At 46.5% G+C, this 12,305-nt stretch overlaps 1 protein-coding gene across 4 annotated transcripts in view; it reads right to left on the reverse strand.

The window, feature by feature from the left end:
• Positions 1-492: 492 nt before the first annotated feature.
• tle2a (TLE family member 2, transcriptional corepressor a) overlaps positions 493-12,305 on the reverse strand; it is a 41,588-nt gene continuing 29,775 nt past the window's right edge. For 2 of the 4 annotated variants that reach the window (XM_076726050.1, XM_076726049.1), the window contains exons 7-20: positions 11,769-11,982; positions 11,321-11,337; positions 9,713-9,808; positions 9,048-9,092; positions 7,709-7,870; positions 7,087-7,210; positions 5,905-6,101; positions 5,481-5,560; positions 4,550-4,799; positions 4,017-4,264; positions 2,486-2,633; positions 2,171-2,321; positions 1,873-1,949; positions 494-1,676 (exon numbers count right to left, since the gene is read on the reverse strand). In XM_076726050.1, coding sequence (XP_076582165.1) covers positions 1,569-1,676; positions 1,873-1,949; positions 2,171-2,321; positions 2,486-2,633; positions 4,017-4,264; positions 4,550-4,799; positions 5,481-5,560; positions 5,905-6,101; positions 7,087-7,210; positions 7,709-7,870; positions 9,048-9,092; positions 9,713-9,808; positions 11,321-11,337; positions 11,769-11,982 — 1,917 coding nt within the window. In that variant the 3' untranslated portion in view covers positions 494-1,568. Of the gene's footprint in view, positions 1,677-1,872; positions 1,950-2,170; positions 2,322-2,485; positions 2,634-4,016; positions 4,265-4,549; positions 4,800-5,480; positions 5,561-5,904; positions 6,102-7,086; positions 7,211-7,708; positions 7,871-9,047; positions 9,093-9,712; positions 9,809-11,320; positions 11,338-11,768; positions 11,983-12,305 lie in introns of all 4 variants that reach the window. The other 2 variants (XM_076726051.1, XM_076726052.1) reach the window with 2 other exon arrangements.

The following is a 12,305-nucleotide window of genomic DNA, read 5'->3' on the forward strand; positions in this document are numbered from 1 at the left end:
TTATTCACCGAGGGCTCCAGTCACAGAGGAGCTGTGCATCCTGACTTCCTCCACGCTGTGGGCGCTGCTCACATCCTCCTTTTTTTTTTTTTTTTAAATCAAAAATATTTCTAAGATGCTTCCTGGCAGCTCGCAGTGAGCACACGCTATTCTGGCTGTTATGGTTTAAACAAATATTCAACAAATGCTTCTTTTGATTCCCTCGCCTCCCTGAATTTTAAAAACATCCAAGTTAAAACTGGCAAGACCCTGATTTGGTTCTGATTCTAAAACACTTTTTGACAGCCAGAAATGTGGCAACACACACACACACACACACACACCAAATCCGCCTCCTTTCTTCACACCTGTGTCGATACGTAAGGAGTGGTTTCAATCTGTTTTCCTGGGAGAGAAGATGCTCATGAAAGACAAAAAAAAACACAGCTAATACACTGCAGATCACAGACACTCATCAGTCTTCTCAAAGTAAATCCAAGTCACAGAGAACATCCTCGTTTGCCTTTAGAGAACTTTATTTACATGTCCATATATAGCAAGGTTGATGATGCAGTTGTGAAAATACCTGTCTGCCTATATGTGCCCTAACAAATACAATAGAAAAGAAACATTTAACGTTGAGTGTTTGGGATGATGGTGATGTAGCAGAGGCCACCAGAGGCCGAGTACCTGTTGCGAGCTGTTTGAAGTTTTCTGTCCTCTGGTTTGTGGTTTTGTGTTCCAGGCTGGTTTCCCCAAAAACATCTCCACAATAAGTCTGTCTCTGTTCTTTTAGAAGGAAAAAAAAATCAAACAAAAAGGAATAAAGACACTTTAGAGAACACCGAGCCCTGTTCTGTCATGTATGTGCTGGAGATGATACAATCATGTTGCTGCTGAAACTTAACCAGGAGAAAGAAAAAAAGCTGGAACTTCACAGCACGCCATCCTGCCATCTGCCACGCATCTGCTGCCCCGAGGAGCAGCCACGTGCTGCGACTGAGCTGGACCGGACCGGGCCAAACCGGGCCAAGCTGACCCAGGCTGGGACTTTTAAACACAGCACAGAATATGGACCGGATTTTTCCATGGAGAGCCTCCAGTCCCCCCGCCCCCTGCCCCCCCGCCCACCCACCCACCCCAAACCCTTCCCACACTTCCTCAGTCCCACGCTGTCGTTTCCACTCGATGCAGTCCAACTGTTTGCGAAAAATTCAAAGGCTAAAAAAATATTTTTTTTGGCTAATTTCTTGTTCACTACGGAGGTTTTATTTTGTTAAAAAAAGGGAAAAAAAGGAACAAAAACAAAAGTTCTTTGGAGGAATCCACAATTGCGCAGCTATAGACTAACCAGCGTTCTCAGAGCATTAAAAACAGTTCAGAGTTTGTCTTTTTTCCAGAGATGTGACTTTGTGCCCCCTTGCTTCTCTTTCTCTCATTTCTTTCACAAACGTAAACGAAACAACAAAGTAGGAGTTGAGTGTCTCTTGTTTTTCCATGCCACCGACGCTCTGTACAGTCATTGGTGCAGGAGGGAGCCATGGCCCCGCCCCCTGATTATTAGGGTATTTTTTTCAGCCAATCAGAGTTCAGTAGATGACTTCATAGACTGTAGCCTTCTTGTCCCCGGAGCCGGTGACGATGAACTGGTCATCAGGGGAGATATCACAGCTGAGAACGGATGAAGACTCCTTAGACTGGACAGAGAGACGGTGAGGAAGACAGAGACATGATCACATGTTACTCAAGTCAAAACTTAAGTATTTATGTCCCAGAATAACTCTAATATTTATGCAAGATGCTCGTCATGTCCCCATTTTTCATTGTTATTTTCTCAACAAAAACTCTCCAAAAAGAAAGGTGTGCTTAAAGTTCAGGTGTTTTCTGGCCTACCTGGAATATGCTGGATCCATAAGGTGTCCGCCATGCGTTCAGGAGGTTATCTTTGCCTGTGCTCACGAACCATTTACCTACAGGACGAAACACACACAGCCATCAACAGATAACGCCTCTGGGGAGGTGCGATATGGAGAAGCCTGAGAGGAGGCGCCGCTTTTGTAAATATCTGGAGAGGTGAAAAGGAAGAAACTGCTCCTGAATAATGAGAGGCAGGAGCAGGAGACCGGTTCTGCTTCCCGAGTCTGCGTGTACGTGTGTGTGTGCGTGTGTGTGTGTGTGTGTGTGTCCATACCGCAGTAGGCGAACTTGAGGGAGAGGACGCAGCTCTCGTGAAGGTGCAGCTGGTACTTGTCAGGTTTGGAGACGTGCAGGACTTCAACGTTACTGCTCTCCATTCCCACAGCCAGCCACTCGCCTGTCGGACAGTAGCCCAGAGAGAAGATCTGGAGACGGAAGAAAGGAGTGAAAGGAAGGAGAGAAAGAAATGAGACGAGAGCAGGAAAAGGGAACCGATCATCAGCAGCCTGTTAGCACATGAATGCATGTTAGTCTGGAGTGCAGAGTCTCACATAAATGTGTGTGTGTGTGTATGTGTGTGTTTTTTTACCTGCGAGGTGAAGTCGTGCTGCTGGAGCTGGCGTCCCTCCCGGAGGTCCCAGCAGCGCACCGTGTTGTCCAGGCCTCCCGTCCACAGTTTGGTGCCGTCGTTGGAGATGTCGATGCAGCTCGCTCCGTCCGTGTGGCCCTGGAACTGCCTGCAGGGAGGAGACGCACAAGAGCTCAGCCTCCTCTCTGATCTCCGCTGTCCGGAATACGTGACGGACTGGAGTTACTGCATCGCCGTTTGTGTTGAAACATCCAAGGTATGCAGGTCTCCACCACAAAACAGTCCCAGGACATTATGAAAAAAGTCTAAATTACGGTGATTTATGAATGCAGATTTATTTTTTTTTATCTTTATTTGGCGACACTTTCCCTGAAGTCCCCTTATTTAGCATTCATAAGCAGTAAGCTACAAAGTTTATTTATACCTTTCAAGAGGAGACGACACAAAATGCTTCAAAATAAAAGACATCAAGCTAAAGACAAAAAAAAGAACTAAAAAAGTGACCTTGAGCTGCTTTTTAAACTTACATCGTACACACATTTAAAGGGTTCATTGAGCTGTTTAATGCACTCATCCATAAGTCGGTGTCGTATCTACAGCAGAGGCACACATGACATGAAGCTAAGCGATGCACTGCGGTGGACGGGGCAGCAGCAATATGTGTTTTAGCCACAAAAAAAAAAAGAATCAATATCAGTTTAAGTGTGCGCTTTCTTCAATGCCACCACACACCTTTGACAAAAACAGCAGCAATATAACGGCTTCAGTTCCTGAGAAGGGGCCATCTGACGGCAAGATAAAATGGGGAAAATATTCTGAATGTGGCACACACTTTAACGGATATTGATTTTTTTTTTTGGGTGGCTAAAATACGTGTTGCTGCCGCCCCGTCCACAGCAGTACATCGCTTAGCCTCCCACACCAGCTGACTCCAAACTGAAGGCATTTAGATTGCAGCACCCATCCTGACATATCATACACAGATTTGTGTATGAGCTGGCTGCAGCTTTATTTCCTGAGCTTAGAGAATGACAGGCAAGTGGGGGGGGTGGGGGGGTGGTCATGGGTTGGACTCTAACCTGGTCCCTGCTGAGGAGTCGTGCTCTCTCTGTGAGTCGAACATCTGAACATTTCCATTTGAAAGAATGAAGGAACCACTGATGTGGTGCTTTAAAGGGAGACGGGCAGAAACAAACGTCTTGCTAGAATAAAAGCTGCATCTTCCTCCCCGTCAGAAAACACACAGACAGGTTGTGCTCGAACGCTTAAGTCCTCCTCCTCGACGCCGTGTTCATCCTCCGTGCTTTGGTTGCCCATCGACAATGTTTGCTTCTCTCTCTTTGCTTTCTGACTGACTGTGTAGAGATTTCAGAAACTGCACTTCTCCCTCTGTCCCTCTCTTCTTTCCAGCCCTTAACTTCTCCTTTCTCATCACTCTCTCCTCCTTTCTCGCTCCTTGAAGAGAATCTGTCCATTTCACCCGAATCCATCTCCTAAAACCAGTCAGGACGGCTCTCCTCTGTCCTCTTACCTGACCAGAGTCTGGTTGTGAAGGTCCCACACGACGATGTTGCCGTCGCTGCAGCAGGAGAAGCAGACCTTGTTGTCGGGGGAGATGGCCAGAGCGTAGCAGGCGGGGGCAGACGACGTCAGCTCCGCCTTGATGCGAGGGGTGGGCGTGGCCAAATCCCAGATGGACAGCGTGCTGGCCTCCCCGCCGACGATCAAGGTCCGCCCGTCGGAGAGCAGCTTGCAGGAGCGGATGTAGTTATCCCTGTTCTGATTGGACACAATAAAACGACAGATAGAAACATTTGATGCTGTAATATATGTCCTATTGCTCTGTGAGTTAAACATGCAGCTGCATCACTATCACAGCAATAAACAAAGACTCTGGAGGATTTGGCTTTAGGACAACAACACAAAGGTGATTCATCATCCAAAGTGATTCTTTACGTGTGGAAAAACAAGAGCATCACTTTTGGTGGTAAAGCAGCATCATTAGACGGACGACAAACTTTAAAGTCTCCAAACATCCATCTAAGTGTCTCCCTCGTGCCTCACCAGACAGTCCAGCTGGGCCATGGGGCTCTTGCTTCCCGGCTGGCTGATGTCCCACACCTTGACGCAGCCCTTTCCTCCGGTGTAGACGTGGCGCGTCGAGGTGCTGATGGTGACGGCGCACACCACCTCTCCGTGGTTCAGGGTGTGAATCTGACGGGCGTGGCGTGGGATCCCCGGGCCCAGCAGGGCGTCGGGGGGAAAGGGCACCGGCTGCATCTGGCCGTCTGCGCTCACGTGGAAGGAGTAGGCGCTGGAGGGGAAGATGGAGGGAAGAGAACAGGAAGTGATGAATAACTGAGATGAAAGGCTGCAGCAAAAACAGTCAGTCAGACGCAGCACGGAGCGGGAGAGGAGAGGGCAAACATTTCATTATTCGGTCTTTGTTTCTGAAAGAGGACTCTGTTGAACTATTCAACGAAGAGGAATAAAAACATAAGTGTGTAACTTTGATGAGCTCCATTTAAGACTGCTAAAAAGTTGCAGAGCATCTCTTCCATTTTTTAACTTGTGATTTCTGCATTTCCAAAAAAAATGCTTTTGACAGACGGACTGAAGGACTGAAACCTGACATTTATTAAAGATGTCTGCGTAACAGAAAAATCCTGCGTTTAACCGCTTGAGTGTGTTGAAGCTGCTCACGTCCTCTACATCAGCGATTCATCTGCAGATGTTAGAGAAATACCCCAAAGCGGAGCCGGGAATGGGAGCCAGCGACTGTTTTCAAAACATTTTACAGGTAAAAGTTTTTGATGCATCAACACAGATTGTCGATTTCAACAGCGGTGCCTTGGTGCAAAGTTCTTCTTTCAACATCTTCCATTGTTCGTCTTTTCTTCTGACGTTGTAATTGAAATTTGAGGAGGACCTGAGTGCAGCTAATAGTGAACAGGTGAAGATGTGAGTGATAGCAGGCAGGAAAGAGCAAACTCACGGCTTTCCGGACGCCGCTGACTGCAGGCTGGCAGGCAGCCCGGGGACCCTCATATGTGGGTGTGGAGACTCATAGCCCACCTGGAAGAGAAAGAGATACCCTAATATAAGAAAAAAAAAAAAAAAAAAAAACACCCTGTGTTCATGTGGAGCAGAGGAGAGAGTTCACTCCCAGAAACAGGTGATGCAGAGACAGGATCAGACAAAAGATCAGAATAAAACGAGATCATATAAAAGACTTTTCAAAGCCAAGGTCATAGATTCTTCACGATTAATGACAATGCAGCTGCTCGCCCTCTAAAACACTCCCATCTTTTCCGTATATATATTTCCCTCTTTCTGCCCTCTGACGGGGTTATATGCTGAGCTGTTACACATGACAGTGACACCGGGAAGACTGATTATCTGCCGAGCGTCTGGCTCACCACAGGGGATCGTCCGTAGCCCGCGGCAGCTGCCGCCGCTGCAGCTGCAGCTCCGTTCATCTGGGGGGAGACCAAGTGGAGTCCGGCGCCGTAGCCCGCCGCCCCGGGCAAGTCCCCGTTCACCCCTGGAGGGGGCAGGCCGAAAGCCCCTGGGGGGTATGCTCCCTGCACCGCCAGGGGGTTTCTCAGACCCAGAGCTGGAGGGAGGAGGGAGGAAAAGACAAGGGAGAGTTCATTTGTTGTGATTTAAGTGAAAACACATTATTGATCGAGGCAGTATGTGTCAGTCACTCAGGTGCATCCTTCGTTTTAGCACCGACCAGACTCAGCTCCACCTTTTATTAAGGTGACTCCCTCTGCAGAGCCTCCCAGGGTGTGAGACAGTTGTGACTGACAGGCTGTGAACAAGCTGCCGCCTGCCATGCAAAAGGCAGGACATCGCTAACTGCAGCACTGGACCACTACTGACCCCTGCTGGCCACCATTCCTCCCTGCAGTGAGACAGTACGTGTGTGTGTGTGTGTGTGTGTGTGTGTGTGTGTTCACATACACATCCTCTACATCCACTTTCTATGCATGTAGCTGCATCTAAGAGCGTATGCATGCATAATGCTGTGTGTGTGTGTGTGTGTGTGTGTGTGTGTGTGTGTGTGTGTGTGTGTGTGTGCGTGCGCAGAGCGGGGAATAACAGGTGATGTGAAGGAAAAAAAGAGAAAGAGATACACTGGAATAGATGGAGGCTCATTATGAAGCAGCTCACAGTCACAGTCCATCACCTCTCCTAATCTTTCCATTTAAAAAGTGAGGGGCGCTGAATATTTTTGCCCACAGCTGCTTATTAAGTCCAGATGGTGGTGGGTGGTGGGGGGCTGGCTGACACCCATACCAACTACTGCGGCCTGATGTTGATAGAATCATACCTATAACAAAGCGAGCAGAGGCTGAAAACACACCTCTGCAAAGGCAGAATCACACTGTTACTTGATCCTGTGTGCAGAGGAGGTTTGAGTCCCTGAGAGGAGGAGGACGGAGACATTTGTCTTTTGGTCTCCTGAGCAAGATGCCATTGTTTTCACTTCACAACAACATCAGGCTTTCTGACGGCCACTGCTCTCTCTTAACAATGAGGAACAGACAATGTGTTCTTCAGGGAATAAACGCAAGCACATGGGATGTTCTTACCGAGGTCGACGCCTGGCTTGCCAGGGACAGGTCTGAACTGTGGAGGACCGCTCGGCCCCGGAGTGTTGGACTCTTGAGACATGGGGGTCCCTGGCTTCATACCTGGAGTGCTGGACTTCTCCCTCTGGAAGAGCAGAGAAGAGTTAGAAAATAAAGATGGAAAAGAAAATAGACCGAGAATGAAAAGTGACATAAACATGCTGCCTTTAAACGTAGATAAATGGGGGGAAAACAATTTAATAGTGAAGGACGGAGGCAGGGGGGAAGAAGATGAAGAAGAAGAAGAAGAAGAAGAAGAAGAAGAAGAAGAAGGAAAAGCACACAAACAAAAGGAGAGTGACAGTAAGCATGACGGAGGGCAGATGGGACCTGAGGAGCGCTGAGGAATGTCAGCAGCTCTGACTGAATGTGTGGGATGTTGAATATACAGCATAATAACTCCAAGATGAACTTTTGACCCAAACAAAACGGCAGAATACAGTGTGTGCTGACAGCACGGAAACACTGATGTCCTACACTGAAATACACCAAGTGTGTTCGGCATAGAAGTCTGCGAAAACCATCCAAATATCTGTCTTTTTATGTCTTTGTGTGGTCCACTCATGCACATGGACTCATGTACCTGCGGGGGCTCTTTGCCACGAGACGGGGAGGCGGCGCTGCTGGAGGAGGCCAAGGATGTGGGGCTGGCCTGCGGGGGGCCATCCTTACGGGACGGGGGCATCTTGTCCAGGCCGTTCTCCCTGGATGAGTAGGACTGCACGCTGCGGGGGGACGACGGGTCCTGAATCCCAAACACAGAAAACCTTATTAAAGAAGACAGTAATAAGAAGTAATGGTGATTTATTCATTCAGTCTGATTTATTCATCCAGCGCGTTAGTGCTGAAGGCCACAGGGATCACCTGGAAATCTGTCAGTGTCTCATGTTGATTAACTACTTTGTTTGTTCAACCGCGCCGACTTTAAAAGGACAGTTCCACAATTTTTCAAGTCAGCCCGCACGAATGTCGTGACACCCTCCTGTTTATACTCACCAGTAAGAAGCCACTTTTTTAATGAGCTTCCAATAGAAAGAATGCACAGGCAGAACTGTTTATCTGAACTTAATGTGAGGCTGCAGCACTCTAAGTTCATCAAAGCAACTGTGAGTTTTCCAAGAGTTTTTAGGAAGAAATTCCTGATTGATGTTACAACCCATGTGGGGAAGGACAAAGAAGTCGTTTCATTCTAAAAATACTGACTTTGCCAAAGCCTCATTTTAGCTTTCTGTACATTTTTGCACAGAACAGGGATCGTGTGGGTTTTATCCTGCATCACGTCCACTGAGAGCACATTAACGGCCACGGTACGAGGAAAGATCACAGCGAGTGAAACCTGCTTCAGAGGTCCGACGGGCACCTGACGGCTGCGCTACAAACACACTTGAAGAACTGCTCGTGCCATCTATTGTTCTTCTGTTATTGATTCCAAACTAACTGCAATGAACACATAAAATTAATTACTTCCTGGCACCGGAGAAGTTTTCCGAACAGAAACACACCCAACGTAAAAGCTTTCGGGAACTGGGTACAGCCACAGTTACTGGGACACATGTGCATTCATTTAGATGGAAAAGATAATAAAAAATAAATATTGCTCTGATTAGTTTGTTCTCTTTAACTTTTATTAATCAACATGATAAACAAACTTTATTTTCCAGCATCTTACAACCTTATTTTGTATTTTCCCAGCATTCACTCACCGATACAACAGTCACACCTATAGAGCTGCAGAGAAAAGTGGAGAGCAAGTGTGTGTACTTTACGGCGTATGCTGTGAAATAAGGGCATGCAGAGGTGGATTAGGGGGGTTATTATTGTTATTATCATTATTCAGATGGTCCTGCTGGGTGTGTTTACATGATGTATGCAGATGAAAGCGGTGAAGAGAGGCCAACGGAGGCCGGCGGCTGCCTACTAACCTCATCCACCACCAAATTATCATCGCTCTTATCCGCATCGCTGCCCTGTGAGGGAACAGAGAGAAGGCGAGATTAGATATTCCTGCTCTGCTGTCTGATGTATGCAGATTACATATAATAATATACAGCACGCACGCACACACACACACACACACATAGAGGTGTGCTTGAAAAAGTTTTAGAAAAAAAAAAACATTGCACACTCTCTCAAGAGCTGTAATTTGTTACAAAGCAAATAGAGGAAAATGAAATATCTTATCTTGACATTTTATTGCCTGAGATGAGATAGCTGGAAGTGAATTCAATGGACAGTACAAATGTAATTAATTTTAGATGTTTAACTTGGAGAGGTGAAATCCTCCGAGGCGCCGCTGTTTTCAATATTGCAGGTCTTCTCGAACAAAGCGATAATGCTGAACTAGCCACGATGAATTTATCTCACTGTAAAAATAATCTCTTGCAGTTCTTAAATGTATCTGCTTTTCCACAATAATGCAGTGACGACAGCAGGGAGTGTCAATATTCTAATTACAAGTAAAAAAGGGGGCAGGTCTCTGCAGTCCAGTGGACAGACGTCACTGGTGTATCTGAGGAGGACTGGTGGAGCTGGGTGAAACTTTCCTTCAGCTGCTTAAACATTTAACAGAGTTACGAAAGAGCCTCACATAGTCTGTCATGAACTCCTTCTCATCAGCTTTCCTCTTCTTGCCGTTGCTGAGGTAGTCTGTTGGGCGACCCTTATCCCCATTAGACAGAGAGCTCTGCGGAGTGGGGAGAGAGAGGGAGAGCAGAGGGGTGAGGAGGGGACGTGTGCACGGGGGAGGGAGGAAGGAGAGAGGAGTGAAGAAAAGCGAGGGAGAGCAGAGAGGACGGAAGAGGGTGATAATGAGGTGAGAGGGACTGCATAAATCATGTCAGGCTCATAAGCTGCAGAGATGAATGTGAAAGAATATCAGCCGGCATCGATCGGCCGGCTCGCTGTGGGAGTGAGAGGAAGAAAGAGAATGCTTCAAGTTTTCTTTAAGGCAGCAGAAAAGACTGTGGAGCAGCCGGAGTGTTTGGCACTGGAGCAGTTTTTTTTTTTTTTATTTTAACCAACGTTGTCACAGGTTTATAGTGGTAGCGATACAGTGCTGAGATCCTCAGTGTTGCACAGGGTCCAGCATCTGTCGATCCCGCTGTGTAAAAGTCATTAAGATGTTGTTTTTGTGCTAATTTCAGAGAAAACAATCAAAAGCTGCCAAAACCAGCACACATGCAACTGACCGCAGCTAACAGCACTTCTACAATTATGTGTCATTATATATAATAATTACATGTCAGTTTTGTTTACTGAAGTAAGTGCAGCGGCAGGGGGAAGCGTGTTCACCTATTGCTGATTAAACCTTGTTCAGTAGAGTCTGTAAACAGAAAAAACAGATTACGGCTGTATTTTACACATACCTGTTAACATTAAGATTTGAAAATAAGCGAATTTTTCCTTGAATTTTTCCTCTAAATGCAGTCGTTGGTGGAGCATCTTTCTGCACCTCTTGGCGGTGCTTATGTCTGTCAGATTTAGTGACCTCACATCCATTTTCCCTCTGTGTGAAACACTAAAATCTGTGTGGCATATTTTACAAAAAGCATGAATTTGAACGATGTTCCTCTTCATTAAGTACGAGGAAGCCTCCTATTATTTACTGAGAAACTTAAACAAACTAATCTCAAACTAATCTTCTACACACTGCCACCTGTTGTAGCGGAGGGGAATTTAGCAAACACATTAAACAGGCGGTTATGCTTCCCGTCAACATTACAGCCAACCTTTTTTTCTTGTAGTTTGGAATTATTATCATTATTTTAGAAATAAGTTAAAAATATGGGATATTCACAGGGAAACATTTAAACCAAAGGACATCAGAAGAGAAAAATAAAATATGGGAGAACCTCAGGATGACAGGTCTGACTTGACGGGTCCATGATTTTGAGTAACTTCCGTTTTTATTTTTATTTTTTTCTACTTTTTAGTGTTAAATGCAATATCAAAAGATATAAAATATAGAGCTATCCAAAGGTTTGTCTTATATCCATATCTATAACTTTTTTTTGGACTTTTCTATAGTTTTTACAGCCTCAGAACCCAAAACGAAACGATAATTATATTTAAAGGGTTTAGTAGATCCATGTAAAACACTGAGTTTGCTCACAATATCAAAGACTGCTCAACAAACGAGTGGACGAGTGTGAGTGTGCTTGACAGAGGTGATGAGTGTGTAGTAATTTGTACTCACTGGTCCTGCTTCACGGTCTGCTCAGGCCAGGTGGAAGCATCCAACACATCCAGGTACCGGGCCAGCAAACACAGATATGGACACGGACACACACACACACACACACACACACACACACACACACACACACACACACACACACACACACATCAATGCAGAATTATCTGCCATCACTTCACATCAATCTACAGCTGATGACTCAGTGGAAAACTCTCCCTGAGGAGCGTTATCAGCAACACTCCTGTGCCCTGCCAAAACTCCAAAGCAAAGCCAATCACCAGGATCCAAATGAGCCAAGCTTCGGTGTTTACTCTACTCCCACCTCAGTTTGTTTTCATCTCTAAGAATGCAATCCAGCTCTCGCCTCGGCCCTAAACTTATCTACAGTTTTACACTTTTAGCTTGGAAAAAACGAAGTAAACAAGCATCATCTGAAGCGTTCCAGTACCTCTGTGGTGCTCTGCAGCAGCAGCAGCAGCGGCCGCTGCCTCCAGGTGTGCCCTCTCATCCTTGGCAGCAAGCTGGGCCCCCAGAGCCCCGGACAGGGCCAGCAGACTGGACCCTCCGCCGAGCGCCAGGCCTGGGTGGGGCAGTCCTGATGGGTGTGGGCCCACTGGCAAACCCTGGGCATGCTGGGTGAGGTGCTGGGCCTGGAGCTGCTGCTGTAGAGAGGCAGAATAGAAACAGAAGGAGAGACAGAAGAAAGAAAGATTTGGGTGACTTACAAGCACCGGAGGAAGCGGCTCACCAGGAAGTGATCAAGAGGAAGAAAGAAGGAAGGAAAGAAAGGGAACTAAGTGCTGCGATGTGCGTGAGAAGCTACGGGGGGAAGCTCTGCAGCCCAGTCAGCATGATGGGAGCGACAAATAACTCGAACTTAAGAATTATTTTAACCCTGTTTTTTATTCTCTCTGAATCATATTTGAATTTCGGGATATTTGGAAAATGATACAGCACATGTGATCGGGCCAATCATTGAATTTCT

Source organism: Chaetodon auriga, chromosome 3 (genome assembly GCF_051107435.1).
Source record: "Chaetodon auriga isolate fChaAug3 chromosome 3, fChaAug3.hap1, whole genome shotgun sequence".
In the NCBI taxonomy this organism is placed as follows: Eukaryota; Metazoa; Chordata; class Actinopteri; order Chaetodontiformes; family Chaetodontidae; genus Chaetodon; species Chaetodon auriga.